Genomic DNA, 16,895 nt, shown 5'->3' with positions numbered 1-16,895 from the left:
CCATCGTCAAGTCCTTTTGGCTCTGCCCTCCACCCACCTCCCCATCTCCAGGGCCCTGCCCACAGTCTAAGCCACCGCATCTCAAGTGCACCTACAACAGTCTCCTATTCTCACTTCTATTTTGGCCCCCATAATCCATCCTCTACCCAGCAACCAAAGCAAAGCAAATTTTATTAAAAAAAAAAAAAAAAAGTTGGTCATGCCCATGCATCACCCCTCCAATGGCTTCCCAGTGCATACAGAACGCAATCTGTGAGGCCCTGGCCTAACCTGTCCTGCTTCACCGTCCCTCAGCGGCCCCTCTTTCTGTCCTCAAGCTTATTATGCCAAGATTATTTCCCTACATCACAGCCTTTGCCCTTACTGCTCTCTCTGCCTGGTCAGCATCTGCCATAACCTTGTCACATCTCAGCCACTTGTCACCTCCCTAGAGAGGCCTTTTCTGATCACCTTATCTGATGTGCTGTCCCCGCTTTCATTCTCAATCACATTACCTACAGCCAAAAAAATCTTAATAGGGATGTTCTTTATTCCATTATCTTCTTTTCTTTATGCTACATATTATTACATAAGATGATCTAATAATACATTTATTTTAAACACTTTATAATATTCTTTAAATACTTAGTTACTTACTTACTTAATTAATTTATTTATTAAGACTTTCAGGACTTTGCTTGAATGTCACCTCTTCAGTAGACCTTTCCCTGACACCCTATCCAATATTTCATTCATCTCCCTCACATGGCCTATGGCTGTACTCTGCTTTATGTTGGTTCTCCCTAGCACATACCACAAGCAAGTGTATATATTTCACTTATTGGTCTCATACATTGTCTTCACCATTACAATGAAAACTCCACATGTTTTGTGGATGGCTGAATCTGCAGGGTCTAGAACAGGGCCTCACACATAGTGGGCTTGCGTTAATAATTTTTGAGTAAATAATTTTTAAGATATCTTCCACTGGAAAATAAGGCCCACAAGAACAGAGATCTCTAGAGTGTTCACGATCATCGCAGGGCGTAAAACAGCATGTGGCACACAGTGGGTTCACGCAGCTACAGGTGAATGTGGAAAAGCTTCATGAAACAAGGGGCTGGAAGATGGAGAAAGTCAGATGAAAAAGGCGATGGGAGCGGGAGGTGGGAGCAGGTAGCTGGTGGGAAATGAGTCAGCTGAAAGAAACTATAAAGAACACAAGCACATTCCACTTATATTTCTAAAAAGACTTTCCTAAGCATACTTGCAATCTCTATTTATGAAACTAAGGTTCTTAAAGCTCTAAGGAGACTCATGTGAAAACGATACGGTGGCTCTAAATGGGATGGGACGAAAGGTGTGGAAAATCAATGACAAAAGCATTACCCTTTCTTTTCTTTTTAGAACCAGAGAGAAGCCATATGGAGGGGGGAGAAGTATTACTAAATTCACCAGTACACAATAGCAATAACTAATTGTCTCATTTAAAACAGTATTTTCTGCTTGAGTGTACGCATATGCATGAGAAATTGATTCTGTATAAAAGTTAGCAGGGAAAAAGAGAATGCAGAGTGGGCAGTGAAAAATCCAATCATACAGAACACAAGGACATCAAAACAATTATTTAAGTAGACGAGTTTTAGAATACCTGTGCCTTCCCGTATCTAGCCCGTGGACTCTGAGGGTACTTGCGAATGAGTTCTTCAAATGCAGTCACTGCTTCCTCAATTTTTCCCTAATAGAGATAATTATATAAGTATAATAAATCCAAATACATAATGCTATGCAATATAGTCATCTAATATTTACCAAGTAATTTTGTCAAAATTTCCTGGACTCCGTTCTGAGTTTAAAGACAGTTTCATCTAAGATGTGTAAATTAAAACAACAGTGAGATGTCATTCGACATCTATTAGAATGGCCCGGATCTGGAGCACCGACGATGCTGAATGCTGGTGAGGACACGGAGCAGTAGGACCTCTCATGTGTTGCTGGTGGGAATGCAAAATGGTGCAGCCACTTTGGAAGACAGTTTGGTGATAATTTACAAAACTAAACGTACAGTCTTACCATACAATCTAGAAATCCTACTCTTTGGTATTTATCCAAAGGAGTTGAAAACATGTTACACAAAAAACAGCTTTATTTGTAATTGTCAAAACTTGGAAGCAACCAAGATGTCCTTCGGTACGTGAACATATAAATAAACTGGTACATCTAGACAATGGAATATTATTCAGCACTAAAAAGAAACGAGCTATCAAGCCATGAAAAGACATGGAGGAACCTAAAATGCATATTACTAGGTGAAAGAAGCTAATCTGAAAAGGCTGCCTACTGTATGATTCCAACTCCATGACATTCTGGAGAAGGCGAAACTGTGAAGACAGTAAAAGGATCGGTGGTTTTCAGGAATGGGTGGCAGGGCGGGGCGTGAGAGGATGACTGGGCGAAGCACGAAAAAGTTTTAGGGCGGTGAGACGACTCTGTATGATACTATATTGGTGGATACAGACAGTATACATTTGTCTAAATCCGTGGAATGTACACCTCCAAGACTGAACCCCAAAGTAAACTGCAAATTGAGTGATTCTGGTGTGTCAGTGTAAGTTCATTGGTAACAAATGTGCCACTCTGGTGGGGGGGTTGATTATGGGGGAGGCTGTGTTTGTGTTGGGGTAGTGGGTGTATGTAAAATCTCTATAAAAAAATTAATATTGTGAGAGACGGCATATTTTAAATAGTGGTACAGTTATTTCTGAGAATGACTATAACTTAAGAGAACGTTCCTAGCTTGATTAACTCTACATCTGAGTCCTCATTCACCTTGCATTAACCTGCCTGTCTGTCAGGGAAGAGACTTATCTGGGATGGGCCCCATTATTTTGTGCTGGCACACACATGCCCCCCACACTACAGTAATGATAATACCGATTAATAATAATAATAATAATAATAAAGTAACATGGTTCAATGTTTCCTATGCTCTCTGCAGTGTCGCAAGCATTTTCTGTATGTTATCAGTTTGGCCTTTACAGCAACCCCACGGGGTAGTCAAGGACCCTCATTATCCCCATTTTACAGATGAGGCACCTACAGCAGAGTCCCAAGCCACTTGCCATAAGTCACACACCTCCTAAGAGGTGGAGCCCAGACTCGCCGGGGAGCCTGGCTCTGGAGCCTGCACTCGCAACCACTACGCTATGTGTGATTTTCCACCAGCCCCGTCAGTGACACTTACGGTCCTGTGAGAGAGAAAGGAAAACCTCCTACTTCGATGGCATCTAGCTAAAGGAATGATTTTTAAGGAACTTTAACAAGGATGTTCCCTGGCCTCTTTCTACTTAGTCCAGCCCTTTGGAAGTGGTGTCACTGAGATTGCGTAGGTGCTGGATAGTTCTCTTTGCACAGCCGCATTGTGAGTTAAACTTTGTTGTATGAAAAGTCACTGAGTGAAGGTCAAAACAAAAAGTGCAGTGAGCTTGTTTACATGTGGAATGAATGGATTCACCAATTTACAGGGAGTTGAGGGTCTGGGAAAGTCAACTCAAAAAATCTGCCTCTGTCCTATGGCTCTCAATGTCCTGGGCCTGCTGCCACCCATCAGAAACCAGGAGACACACTGTGGAATGGCACTGGTGGAATGGCACTGGTGGAGTGACGTGGGGGGAGGGGTTCTCACGCCCATGCCAAGACCCTCACCAAGTTGGCTTGTGGCACATCCTCCCTTCTTTGTTGTGCAGAGACCTATCAAAGGTGCTCGGACCATCTGCTTAAGGGCCCATGTGAGCTTTGGGAGGGGTCACGTGACATAGGCAGTGTGGTGCTCCAGGCAACCAGATGAGCCAAGTCAACCCTGACATATGATGTGGAGCATCTTTTCCTGTGCTTATTTGTCATCTGTATATCTTCTTTGGTCAGGTGTTTGTTAAGGTCTTTGGCTCATTTTTTAATCAAGTCGTTTGTTTTCTTTTTGTGGAATTTTAAGAGTCCTTTGTACGTTTTGAATAACAGTTTTTAAAACCACTGTTTTATTTCTTCTGTGAAAGATTTTAAGAAATGAAGAATTAAGGTTAAATATCTTTCTCTGTGTGGCTTTCTTCTAACTACCCCTATATTAGTTTCCAGTGGCTGCCTTATCAATGACTATACACTTGGAGGTTTAAAGCAACAGAAATTTATTGTCTCACAGTTCTGGAGAACAGAAGTCCAAATCAGTTTTACTGGGCTGAAATCAAACTGTCAGCAGAGCTCTCAGGGAGAATCTGCTGCTTGCCTCTCGACGGTATTTCTTGACTTGTGAATGCATCATTCCAATCTCCACGTTAGTCTTCACATTGCCTTCTCTCTGTGTGTGCCTTCTCCTATTCTGTCTCTATTAAATTTCCCTCTGCCTCTCTCTTATAAGGAAACACATGGTTGCATTTAAGACCCAAGTGGATAACTCAGCCTATCTCCCCAACTCAAGATCCTGAACTTAACCGTATCTGCAGAGACCCTTTTATCCAAATTCACTAACATTTACAGGATGTGGATATCTTTTGGGGAACCATTTTCAGCCTACCACGTGCCTATGCAACTTAAATTGCAAATGTCGAGGCTATCTTTGTGAAAATCGTGCTAAATGCACCACTACCAGATTTAAAACAGGAATAACGGTATTCATAACAAATATGCATTGCGTTTTATTTCACAGTCCCTTACTTGGCCGTCACAGTTATAAAAATAATGGAATATTTTGGATGTCCTAGGCATCCTTTGGATCCCCTTAAGACAGAGGCTAAGTGGCCTTCTTATGGGACCACCTGGCAAAGTAAATGTATTTATTCTTAGTCTGAAGAGATTTCTCTTCCCTAGGGTCATACTAGAGAATATCGCTCTTAACACTATTGTGCGACTCTCATTAAAAAACTCAAATGCAAGATATAATGCTGGCGAAAAATTGCCTGAAATGATAAATATTATTTTTTAAAAAGAGATTACTGAGATATGATCTGAGCTCTACATTTTTGAAGTAAAAATAAAGTGCCCTCACACTTCCATGTAGCACAGTATTGGCAGCTGGGGTGTGAGCTGAGAGGTGACCTCTCTCCCCAGGGCACTGCCTCGGCATGGGGTCTCGCCGTTCTAGCGCAGTCGGTTGCTTCGTCTGAAAATAACAGGTATAAAAACGACCCAAAAAGACTAAATTATGCTAATGATTCAGTCAATAATTTGGCTCCCTGTTGTCTCAGAAGCAAGAATGGCCTCTGTGACCACTTCCTCCTCCTTTATTTACCCTGATATGCATTTAGCGTGCTCCTTGAGGAAGGCATCATAATTTCTCCAAATAAGCAAGAACCAGAGAATACCCCGTGGATTGTTCTAGCCCTTATATGTCCCACTGACTTATTGTCCCTTGATAACTGAACCCTTCTTTACCACTAATTACAATTACATAAAAATCCTTCTGTAAAGCTGTTCGCTTGTTGTTTTTTTTTTTTTTTATCTCAAAAGTCACCTGTGAAATTGTCTTTCTACATTTCCATACTTGGTATTTAGTACAGAGAAAGTGGGGAATGCCAGAAAAAGAAGATTCCTGCTTCACCGCTACTAAGAAATGCAAATTTCCTACAAATGGTAGATGGCTTCATTTTATGAAGTTGAACAAGACAGTCATTCCTTGTGGATCAATGAGTAAACAATGACTTTGCGGCAACACTCTTTGGCGTTATTATATTTTATTGGCTGGTAAAGAGGGTAAGCCGGGCCTTGGCATGGGAACCTTCTCTAATGCGAGTACAGAAGCCATCGCGACTGTTGGTACACGTCCAACAAACGTGTGGGAAGCCCATTCTTGTTCCACTTTAGTTCCTATTTTTTTATCGTTGTTGCTTATTTACTTACAGTCCCCTGGTCTTTCTTTTTTTTTGCAGCCAAAGTATACCGATAAAAAAAAAAAAGCATATTACAGGGACACTAATGAGCATTACACAGAGTATAAATTCAAGTACAGAACGGAGAAAAGATATTTCCCTGAAGAACAAGTAGATGATTAAGTGAAGACAGCATTAAACACAGAATAATAAACATTTGGCCCTATAATTAGATAAATGTGACCAAATTAGAAAACAAAGAACTTCTATCTAGTGTCGATTCACTGTTTTCAAAAACTGTAGTTTCTAGAAACGAATACAAATAATATTTCGTATTAGTTGAAGACAAAGCAATACATAAAAGCCACCCTAAAAAGCAGAGGTCTCTGAGGTTAAACCCAAGTGAGAAGAATGTTAAACCTCAAATCATTTCACCTAACGGTAACAGTAACTATCCTAAAAGGATTGGACTTATCTTTTTTTGGTTGGATCGAAGTGCTATAAATTAAAAACCTCCACGTGTAATGTCTTTGATGGAGTTGATTTTTTTTTTTGATCTTTACAAAAACCAAATAGGAAGCGGAATTATTATTCTCATTTTTTTTTTTTTTTTTTAAATAAGAAAACTGAGGCTCAGAATGGCCAAGTGATTTGCCCGAAGCCGAAGGACTGGATGGGGGCGGGAAGTGGCCTGACTCCCCGCCGGCCGGCCTGGAGCGAAGTTCTAGTCCTAGTTGGCCATTACGGCTGCAATTTTTCTTTTCATTTGATTCACTTCATGTGGAATGCTAATGTCCCTGGGGAAAACTCCACTCTATTCGAAGGTTGCTTCTCAACATTTTTTAAAAAACACACCGAGAGCACTGCCTGGGTTTACTTAACAATAAACCACTGCACATTTCTGCACAAAACAAAAACTTCGACCTACCCTTTTACGGAGTTTTTCTGCAGCGTCAAGTTCAGCTTTAATAGTCTTATCAAATTTATTTAATAGTTTAGGCTTCTTTTTCTTAACTGAAAGAAAAAAGAGGTTTTAATTTTTTATTTTAGTTTTGTCTAGAAATAGGTATTAAGAACAGTGATTTACGAGTGGTGAGAAACCTGGCATCGGTCCCAAACCTACGACCGCAGGAACAAGCACACTCCTGGCTCACGTCCGCCCCCTCACCCGCCTCCGGTATGACGCACTCAGTGACACGGCCCTTCCTCATGTGCTCACATGGGTTCTGAGGGGACTGGGTGGATACGGGCAACCTCAAACTCCCAGGACACGGACCTAGTTTCTGGAATGAAAATGGTAGGTATGATTTCTAAACTCTTATGATAAACTTCTCGGCTAAAAAAAATGTCTAAAAGAGTTTTTAGAGTATTTGCAATGTTTCTGATCAGATAACGATAAAACAGGATGCTCTTCAGTCTGGCACTCACGGCCCCTTCACTGCGTCGTGGACCTGTTACTTCTGCTACAGTCTGTACTTCAGCCAAAGTGGACCACCCCATGTTCCCCAAATAAGCTTTGCGCCGTTTCTGATGCTACTTTCTCCAAATAAAATGGCCTATTCTTTATCCTTGTTAGTTGAAAATAGGCTAATCCTTCAACAACTAGCTCAAAACCACTCCTTATAAAATTTCTCCACCTATCACTCACACTAGTAGTTTCTCTCTCTCCCCGCTCCTCCAACTGAAGTCCACAGTATGCTTTCTTCTCCCACATTACTTTTCTTATAATCGTTTTGCATGTGTCTTAGTTCCTTTCCAAACCATAAGCTCCCGGAGAGTGGCACCACGTCTTCGATGCACACTGGATTTATTCATGCTTACGTGGCGTGAAGTCACAGCCAGCAGGAGAGGGAGCAGGTCTGCTGGGGCGCACCCAGCAGCGCCTGTGGAGTGGACGGATATCAAGTGCTCCCTGGAAGCCCCGAGGAAATAACCCTGTCTGAGGGCTCAGGAGAGTGACAAGGGTGGAACCTTGAAGGGGAAGCCAGATGTTCCAGATGTTCCCCAGGCGGGGAATGGGGAGGAGTGGGAGGGATAGAGAGAAATGAGAACGGCCGGAAGAGAACCTCCTCGTGCTGACATTAAACTGACAAATTCGCTTCTGCCCTATCCTGTCACAAAGTGTGTGGGGGGGGGAGGGCGCACCCCCTCATGTACACCTGCCCACTGCCTCCTTCTGCATCTCCTCTGATGTCTCCTCCTGCTCTGACAGTCTTCTGAGCCCCCACTGTCATTTAATAGAGCTGAAGTCTCTGCTGTCTTAAAGCCAACCAACCAACCGAGACACACCTCAGCCTACCCTCTACTAGCTGTCCTGTCTTTCCCCTCCCCTAACTCCTGGCTCCCTCTCAACCCACAGAGCTCAGCTGACACACGGGCAAAAGCAAGTCTTCTGGAAGGGGAGCTCCACAGTTAAGAGTCGGATGGCAGGGATCTGAGTCTCAGCTCTGTCACATCCCAGCTCTCTGACCTAAGCCAAGTTCGTACTAGGCTTCTGTGACTCTCACTTCCTTAATGTATAAAACACGGGGCAGAGGTTTGGAGGATTAAGTGGATATTGTACATGAGCCAATAGCACGGTGGCTGGTATATAGTAGGTGCTCCATGCCTGAGAGCTAAGAATGCCTATGGCCTTCTCTGCAAGCCTGACTGTTCTCTTTTACTTCCTAGGCTGCCCGACCCCTCTGCCGCCTCTCTCTCCTCCTCCCTCCTCTCCGAAATGATCTCCCTCCTTGCCTTTAGTGCTGCCCGCTCCCCTGGTTTCCTCCCTGGTCTCTGGCCTCTCCACTTCCGCCCCGACTCCTCCTCGGTGGCTCCAGCCCTCTGCTGACATCTGCGATCTTATATTCTTCAGGGTCAGTCTTCAGCCCTCTAAAGGGCTTTAACTATTTAATTTCCAAACTGAGTTACAAATTAATTAGTTAATTTTCTCCTTCATTGCAAAAAAACATAAATCCAAGTGCCTATGATTTCTGGCACAGACGCCTCAAGCTCAGTAGATCAGAAATGGAAATCACTATTCTTCACAAGTCGATTCTTTCTTATAGTTACCCATTTCAGAGGATGGTGCCATATTCCTCTGATTATCCAAATCGAAAACCCAGTTAGAGAGTGCAAGGAAAACAGGCAAAGGAGAAATGTGGAATTATCCAAATGAAGACTGAATGGAATCACTACTCTCCTTTTTAGCATTCGCTCTGTGCCAGTTTGCCGGTCTCCATACCCGGTGCTTATGCATCTTTTATTCTCTCAACTTCCCTGACACGGGAAATTTAACTTCACAGATGTGGCCACTGAGGTCCCCAAAAGGTCATTCCCTTGCCACCTCCCATCTCTTGTCCACACGGGAGAAAGGGGACACTTATTTCCTACTTGTTTGGTTTTAAAAAAAAAAGAGACGTTTCTTGGAAACTCTGGGCCTCCGGCCCCTCCCCATGGGGGGAGATGCTGTGACTTCTCTGATTACTGAACTGGGGAAGGGACAAGCTCCTGTGGCTGAGTGCCACTCCATCTCTTCCTCCAGGAGCTCACACACTGCTCTGAGCATCCCACGTGGGAGGAGCAGGGCTGTTCCTGGAGCGGGCGGGTATGTCTAATTCTGGGGTTTGATATTAAGAAACTTATTATTCCTGCTCATCTCAGCCCCATCCTTTAATTCAGCTCTCATCAGTAATAAAACTGACACTTTGATCACTTTTCCTTTATTTCATTCTCGTGCATTCAGCATTCTATTGCTGAAAATTATAAATGTCTAAAGCAGAGGCTGAAAGAATAGTGAATAACAGGCATTTTCAACTGTGTGTCATTACACGTTAACATACATGCTGAGGATATGGAAAATGAATTGACATTTGATGGAGAGGTGGATTTACAGCGGTGGGAGTTTGTATCTTGTCATCTCAGTACTGGCTTATGTCTCTCCATTGCTCATTTTGGTTTTGTAGAAGTGTCTGTCAGCAAAATGCCAGTGGGACCAGGGAAGCCTGGCGTGCATCTGAGTTGAGGGTTTTACTGCTAGCATCATCGGTTTTCCCAAATATGTCTCTCAGGATACACAGTTAAAGTTAACATGAGATTTATTTATAAGAAAAAAAAAACTGCTGGCAGTTCAGAACATCCTCACAGTTCAGAACTCTCTCTTCTCATGTACAAATGAGTGACTCGGGCTGCTTCTCTTAAGGTCTCTTTGAACTGGGAAATCCTGTGCTTCTAATTTTCAGTTGATTTAAATCGCATTAATAATCTTTCAAAGTAGACCTAGAAGGTACTGAAATGGATTGTTAATTTTGTTGAATGTGGATTTTAAAAAATGGTTTCGGAGGAAGCTGTCTCTACTATATTAAACTTTGTATTTGTTTAATCACTGCCATTACAAGTATTTTATCCTTTTCCAAAACCACAGAGAAGGAAAAAAAGTGATGAGCTGCCATCACCATGCCACAGTTGAAACATTAAGAGCGCATAAAAAGGAAAAGAAAGATAATAAAAGAATAATTAAAGGCATGAAAAAGCACTAACGATGCATCCTTAGATTATATAAAAATTAATGGCGACTACCTTTCATTTCCACTTTTTCCATAGAAAAAGATGTTTTTATTTCATGGTGCGTGGAGAGAGGCTGACCACCAATAAACACAGAATCCTTATATGACTTTATGTCCTAGACTCGCTTCATTGAAGAGTGACAAAAATGGCTGTGTCTGCCACAAGGTAGACAGAAAAGCACAGTTCCCTAACCAGTCTCCCTGCCTCCTGTCTGTCTGTCCCCATGCTCCATACTGTCCTGAGTATCTTTCTGAAGCACAATCTGTCTCTGCCACCTGCTTAAAATGTACCCATGGTCCCCTGAAACATACCAAATACAAACTAAATTCCTTAGAATGCCATCTGAGCAATCCTGCTTCTGGTTACCTAGCCAAGAGAAATGAAAACATCCACACACAGACTCGTGAATGCACATTTGCAGCAGCCCTGTCCCTAACAGCCCAAATGTGTACCAACTGGTGAATGGCAGACACTCTGTGGCCAAGCAGTACGATGAAATATACTCAGCCATAATACCAACACATGCAACGTGACCACATCTGGAATGCATTATGTTAGGCGAAAGAGGCCAAATTCAAAAGGCTACTGCCTAGATGATTCCCTTTATACAGCATTTTTGAAAAGGAAAAACTGTAGAGAAAGAAAACAGATAAGTGGTTTCAGAAGCTGGGGTGGGGAAAGAGGTTGACTATAAAGGTTATAAGAGAATGTTCAGGTTACAAAGTTTAATATTTTAATTGTGGTGGGTAGACTGTATCTAGATGTTTATGCATATGTCAAAACTCATTATTGCACACTTGGACACATATAGTTTGGATTTACTTTACGTAAATTGCACCTCGGTACTGACTTAACTAAAGTGTTGTAGGGAAGAGACAAACCATGTGATTCACAATGCAGACTCTTATCATAGGTATAACAGTATGAAATGCATTTGGGGATAAAAACATACTTTTAAAAATAAAATTCAATCTGGTTTTTAGCACCCTTCCCCCGTGAACCTATCAGGAGGTAATTCAAATTCAACCATGCTTAAGAGGCTCCACCTTGCACAAAAAAAGAAAAAAAAAATGCTTTCCTAGACTTACCTAGGCCTTCGATGGCATCTATGTTCTTTTCTTATTTACCGTTCTGGATACCTTTTCTACGACTGATGACTCCTCCTCTTATTCCTTCTCCCCTTCAAGCATCCTACCTTTGTAAAAAAAAAGTTGCTGACTACTCTTGAACTACATCAAAACATCGCCATTCAACTAATTAGTAAGATTCCACTGTGTTCCAAGGATTGTGCCTAGGTGTTGGGAATTCAACAAAACTTTCCCCAAGGAGCCTACAGTCCTACTGGGAAAAAGGCATAAATGGATAATTCACCTTTAGAGGAATGTGTAGAGGGTGGGCCGGGAGTGGTAGCATCTATTCAGAAGGAAGGAGGGAGGCTGAGAACTTATATACACCCAGGACCAGACAGAGGCAGCATTCCAGGCCTCCAGAGGAAAGAGGATTTACTTTGCAATTCGATCACAATTGAGAACTTGTACTTTCATCGCTAGTTATTTTTCTTGTAAGTGAAAGACTAAACATCTCCTCCTGCTTGGAGGAGGGTGCCATATAAGTGAATGTTCTCATTATGGGAGTTGGGGCTTTCCAGAATTTTGGAAAGCTCAAGGTGGAGATATTGATCAGGGACCCCGGGCACTAATTTGCTTTCTCCCCACATCTGAGGACATGGTCTTAGTGATGCTGAGCCTGCTTCAAGAACCAGGAGAGGTCCAGAGTGCATGTTTACAGGGTATAAGTTTTGTTGAGAGAAGATGTCCACCCCAACTATGAAACAGCAGTGGCATAGCAAGAACTGGGTTTTTGAAAACATGCAAGACAAAGAATGAACAGCTATAGCTCTGCCCCTCCAACCAGACGAGGGATTCTAGATGTCCACGCTGGGGGGCATGGCATCTGCTCCTGCCCTAGGTTACCAGTTTGTGTCTGATACCATTTTGCATGAGTAGTTAAAGACCTTAATTTAACGAGAGAGAGAGAGAGAGAGAGAGAATTTCTCCCACCAACTCAAACCCCACCTGAAACGCTATATATTTATTCAAGGTAAATAACATATCTTGAGCTCTTATACAGTTGTGTTTCCTTGAACCAGCTTTACCGACTTTCACAAATTGGCCTTTGGTCTCTATTTTCACCTCCCATCACTTACCGGCAAAGCAGTTTTCACTTCTTTTATACAGCCTCTCATTCGTGGCGTGAAGCTTTGACACTTCTGAGACTTTTCTCATGACATTTCTTTGCCTAGAAAGCACTTCCCTCTGTTTCTGCCAAAGATTATTCTAAACTCTTGAGACCAAGTTTAAGTGCCATTTCCATTTTCAAGTCATCTAAGACATCTTCACGCAAAAAAAAAAAAGTTTAAGTTGGTCGTATGTATAGCGTGTACTCGCTACCCTCCACACCTTGCAGGATTATTAACTTTTGTGCGGAAAGAGCTGTGTCTGACTCATAATTTGTTTCCAGCATTTAGCACATGGCCTGTCCGAGAGAAAGTCCTCAACAAATGTTTCTGAGCATATGAATGAATGCAAACATGAATGAATCAAGACAGTTTAGAAGAGGATAAGGCCATGTCACTTTGTGATTTAGGCATATCAGCTGTTTAAAAAAAAATCAGAAAATTGTAAGCAACCGAGACAGAATAAACCGAGCGTAGCTTGCTTTATAAAGAAGGCCTAATCCAGAAAGTGTCAACGGACAGCGGTGGAGGGGACAGGGAGAAAGAAAAAGAAAGAAGGGATAGATGAGACAATCACCACAGAACATTTAATAGAAGACAATGACATGTGTTTCGTGTCTTATTCCATTTTAGTTTTTCAGTATATTTAGCACTTTAGAACACAAATGGCAGAACACTAGACACAACTAAAGCTAACCAGTAAGTTCGGCAAAGTTCGGCTGATTTTAGTAAAACATAAAAACTTCACAATGAAGTTTTTTTTTATGGTCTAAATCACTGCTTAATGCCTTATCAAATTATCTAGTTGACATTTATTGATTACTTACTCCACTAGACATGTGTCCCTCCCTCGGGCGGCACAAATTGTAAACAGTAGGAGCCAAGACTGGAACTTGGGGTTGTCTCGGCTCCAATGTCTATGCTTTTGACCACTTTGTAAGATCTCTGGCATCTGGCCCAGAAGTTAAGACAGCAGGGTGTCCCTAAGGACTTTGAAATGATGACAGAGTGGAATGAAGTATCAGTATTATGTTGCGTAAAGGAAGGAGCTGAACTTTGTACTTGTCTCAAAGGATAAAGGTAGTTCAACAACCACAATCATTTTCTTTCATTTTGTATCTTGAAGACCCCGTGTTTACACATTATACAGAAACACCCTGGTTTGGCAGGAAGATCACAGGGTACGGAGTCTGGAGGCCAGGGTGCGAGCTCCAGTTCTGTCCTTCTTCGGTTACTTGCTTAACCTAACTTCCATGAAATGGGATAATATCTGACTCGGACCTACTAACCGCAAATGAGCATAAAATACACATTAGTCATGAATTCCATGTATAATACCTTAGTTTCACTTACTTTAAAACTCTGCTCTTTAATTAAACAGGAGATGTGTATGACATACCTTATCAGCAAATTATTGAGGAATTAGTATCATTATTATTTTTATAGATACCAGATTTGGTCAAATATTTCCCTGGCAGAGATATGGGGCAACTACTAGCTCTGCCACACTGTATCTCTTTCCAGTTCGTTTTCCTGAGTTAACAAAGGACTAAGGAGCTAGAGGGCCATGTTATACTTCCCTTGCTCCCCAAACCCTCCTTCAAGCTGAGCCACATAAAATATAGAAGACTGCTTTTTGTTATAGGTATCCAAAGGTGGAGTTTGATGAAAAATAATCTAAAAGGCAAAATGATTTAAGGGAAGGAAAAGGCAAAAATAAGATATTAAAGGAAAATGTGCTCTATATCTGAGAAGTGGCCTGAGGCTGAAATAATCATGTAATGCTTGATTGCAATATTATTCATGTTAATTAACAGTTAACCGAAGACAGACTCCATTACATATTTTAATCTTCCTATATTAGGACTGAAAGTTAATTCTGCTTTTCTTTTTAAAATCAATGATAGATTTTAATATTAAAAAAAATCTCTGCATTACATCTGTTTGGCAGTGGGAAAATCTATAAATTAAGGCAAATGATAAGAAGAAAATAATGGTGCAAAACACTATTATAAAACAAAAGTCCTAGGATTTTTGAAGAAATTCTAACTTCTGGGTACAGGGAAAACAAGCCTGCATCTCCCAGGATTCCTCCAAGGCACAGGCAGGGGATGGGGGAGGAGCCCTCAGTTCTCACTCTTTCATTTAGAAGTGGGAATTGTGAAAGATATCCCATTGCTAGGCTCCACTCTGGGGTCTGAAATGAATCTGCTATCATATCGCGAGAGAGTCATGTCATGTGCTACTGAGAAACCCAATCAGCAGACAGCCACGGGAGTGCTTCTGGCAGGAGTCTGTATTGTGACAGTGAGAATGAAAAAAGTAATGTGTCTGATCCGAAAAGAACCTTCTGAAGCTACTTCCTTTGATGCTATCTACTTTATACGTACACAGTACTGGGGGAACAGGTAAATCTGGGCAACCCTGGGGGAAGTCCTCTTCCTCGCCAGCCTTGACAGCACCTTGGCAGGAAGACAGATGGTACACACTTGGTCTGCCTCCTATAGCTAGGGAATAATGGACTTCTGTTCTCAGAATTAAATATCAACTATACACCAGCAGGAGTTCAATATTCAAAGCTTAAACCTAATAGTTTGCATAAATATTTTTCAGATGAGAGACCCTAACTAAAACAACACAATAAACATTAGATAAAGGGCAATTGTTTTCGTCTGCTCCCTCTATTGAACTAATGTGGGATTCAGCTGGGAGCGTTCAATGGAGCCAGCAAGTATTCCAGTTTATTAAATGTAGTTTGCTGTGTCCCCATAGGCTTATTTTAATAAATTATACATCACTCCCCTTCTAGAGTAATAATCCTTTAACAGATGTGACCCCATATGTTAAATGAGAAATTTCAGAAACACTAAAGTGATGTGTTTTCTGTACATAACAGAAAACCTTTAAGTGCCAAGGCCTTACCAACAGCTGCATCTGACGTTGTGAATTACACTTCCATGTGCGCTGTTCCATGAGAGAATAGCCACCTTCTCCAAATTTTACTTTAGTTACAATTTAACAATTTTGGGCTGCTGGTTCTCTAGCCCATCATTTTTTACAAGTAACAGACCAGAAAGATGGAGTGAGGGTTACTTGAACCAGATCTATACTCAGCAGCAGAAAGTAAAAGCTGACAGACTGAAGAAAGTCAAAAAGACCACCAGAAATGAACCCAGGTCAAAGAGCACTAGGATACGGGCCAAATGGGGTAGAGGTAAACAATGCTATGCACAGTGACCCCAAAAGGCATCAATGCACAACTGGTGTTCATTAAAACAGGCATTACAGTCTTCAATCATCAAGGAAAGTTAAATTACAATTTTAAAAGGTGGAAATGAACAAAAATATTTTAGAAAAGTATCTATTGAATTCTATTAATTTTATTTAAATGCTGCTTGAAGTTATTTCAAGTCATCTGTAAGTATCTGTTTCTATTCCCAGTAATGTCAAATAAAATAATAATTTCCTAGCCTGCATCTACATCAGTATCGCCAAGGGAACCTGAAACAAAATAGACACTCCCAAGTACTATCAAACAAAAACTATGGGAGGCGGGGCAGGTAATTTTGCTCTACAACATCTCGGATATATTTAAAGAGTAGTATACATTCTATGAATGAATGTATTCAGTATTTGTAAGCTTAGTTCTTAATGCTACCTTATTTTTTATTTGATTGTTCAGATGTCAACAGGATCTAAATGTTTGACTGCTGTTTGTTAGCACTGATATCAGCTGGTTTTGATGATTATATCATTTAAGACAGAAGTTACATCTGATTCATATTCTTTAAGACATTATCTGAGATTTTATCAAACCCAAGTGGAAATCTTTAAATATAACTTGATCATTGCAATGACAAAAATCCCAAGAGTGCCTTTAGAGGTTTTCCCTGGGTGATGAGAATAAAAACCTGATATCACAGAATTTATTAATCTAGGCTGGTAAGAATGGTCGTAGACATGATAAGATGACCACAAATTTTCAATAAACAACCCAACTGTAGAGATCTGGGTCTCACATGAATAAGAAATTGTTGAGTTTACTTGGATAATACATGATAATAAAGTGACAGATCAAACTATTTTTGCTATTTTAACAAATAGAAAATACATGTTTAAATGACCAGCTTTTCATTACAGACAAAGGTGAATATGGATCAGTAACAGAGAAATAAATCTATACTCATATGTATTGAAAAATAAAGACATTCTCTTTCTGAAACAGAGGTAGGGAAAATCACAAGAAGAGGATGTTATCTGCAAATACTAAGGTTGAG

The 16,895-nt window shown here is 41.1% G+C and overlaps 1 protein-coding gene across 2 annotated transcripts in view; it reads right to left on the bottom strand.

The window, feature by feature from the left end:
- ASPH (aspartate beta-hydroxylase) overlaps nt 1–16,895 on the bottom strand; it is a 177,561-nt gene that overhangs the window by 55,683 nt on the left and 104,983 nt on the right. For both annotated transcript variants that reach the window (XM_039868860.1, XM_039868861.1), the window contains exons 14-15: nt 6,766–6,851; nt 1,631–1,717 (exon numbers count right to left, since the gene is read on the bottom strand). In XM_039868860.1, coding sequence (XP_039724794.1) covers nt 1,631–1,717; nt 6,766–6,851 — 173 coding nt within the window. The remainder of the gene's footprint in view (nt 1–1,630; nt 1,718–6,765; nt 6,852–16,895) is intronic.

Source organism: Pteropus medius, unplaced genomic scaffold, assembly GCF_902729225.1.
Source record: "Pteropus medius unplaced genomic scaffold, Ma_sr-lr_union100, whole genome shotgun sequence".
NCBI lineage: Eukaryota > Metazoa > Chordata > Mammalia > Chiroptera > Pteropodidae > Pteropus > Pteropus medius.
This window is presented reverse-complemented; position numbering and strand designations above follow the sequence as displayed.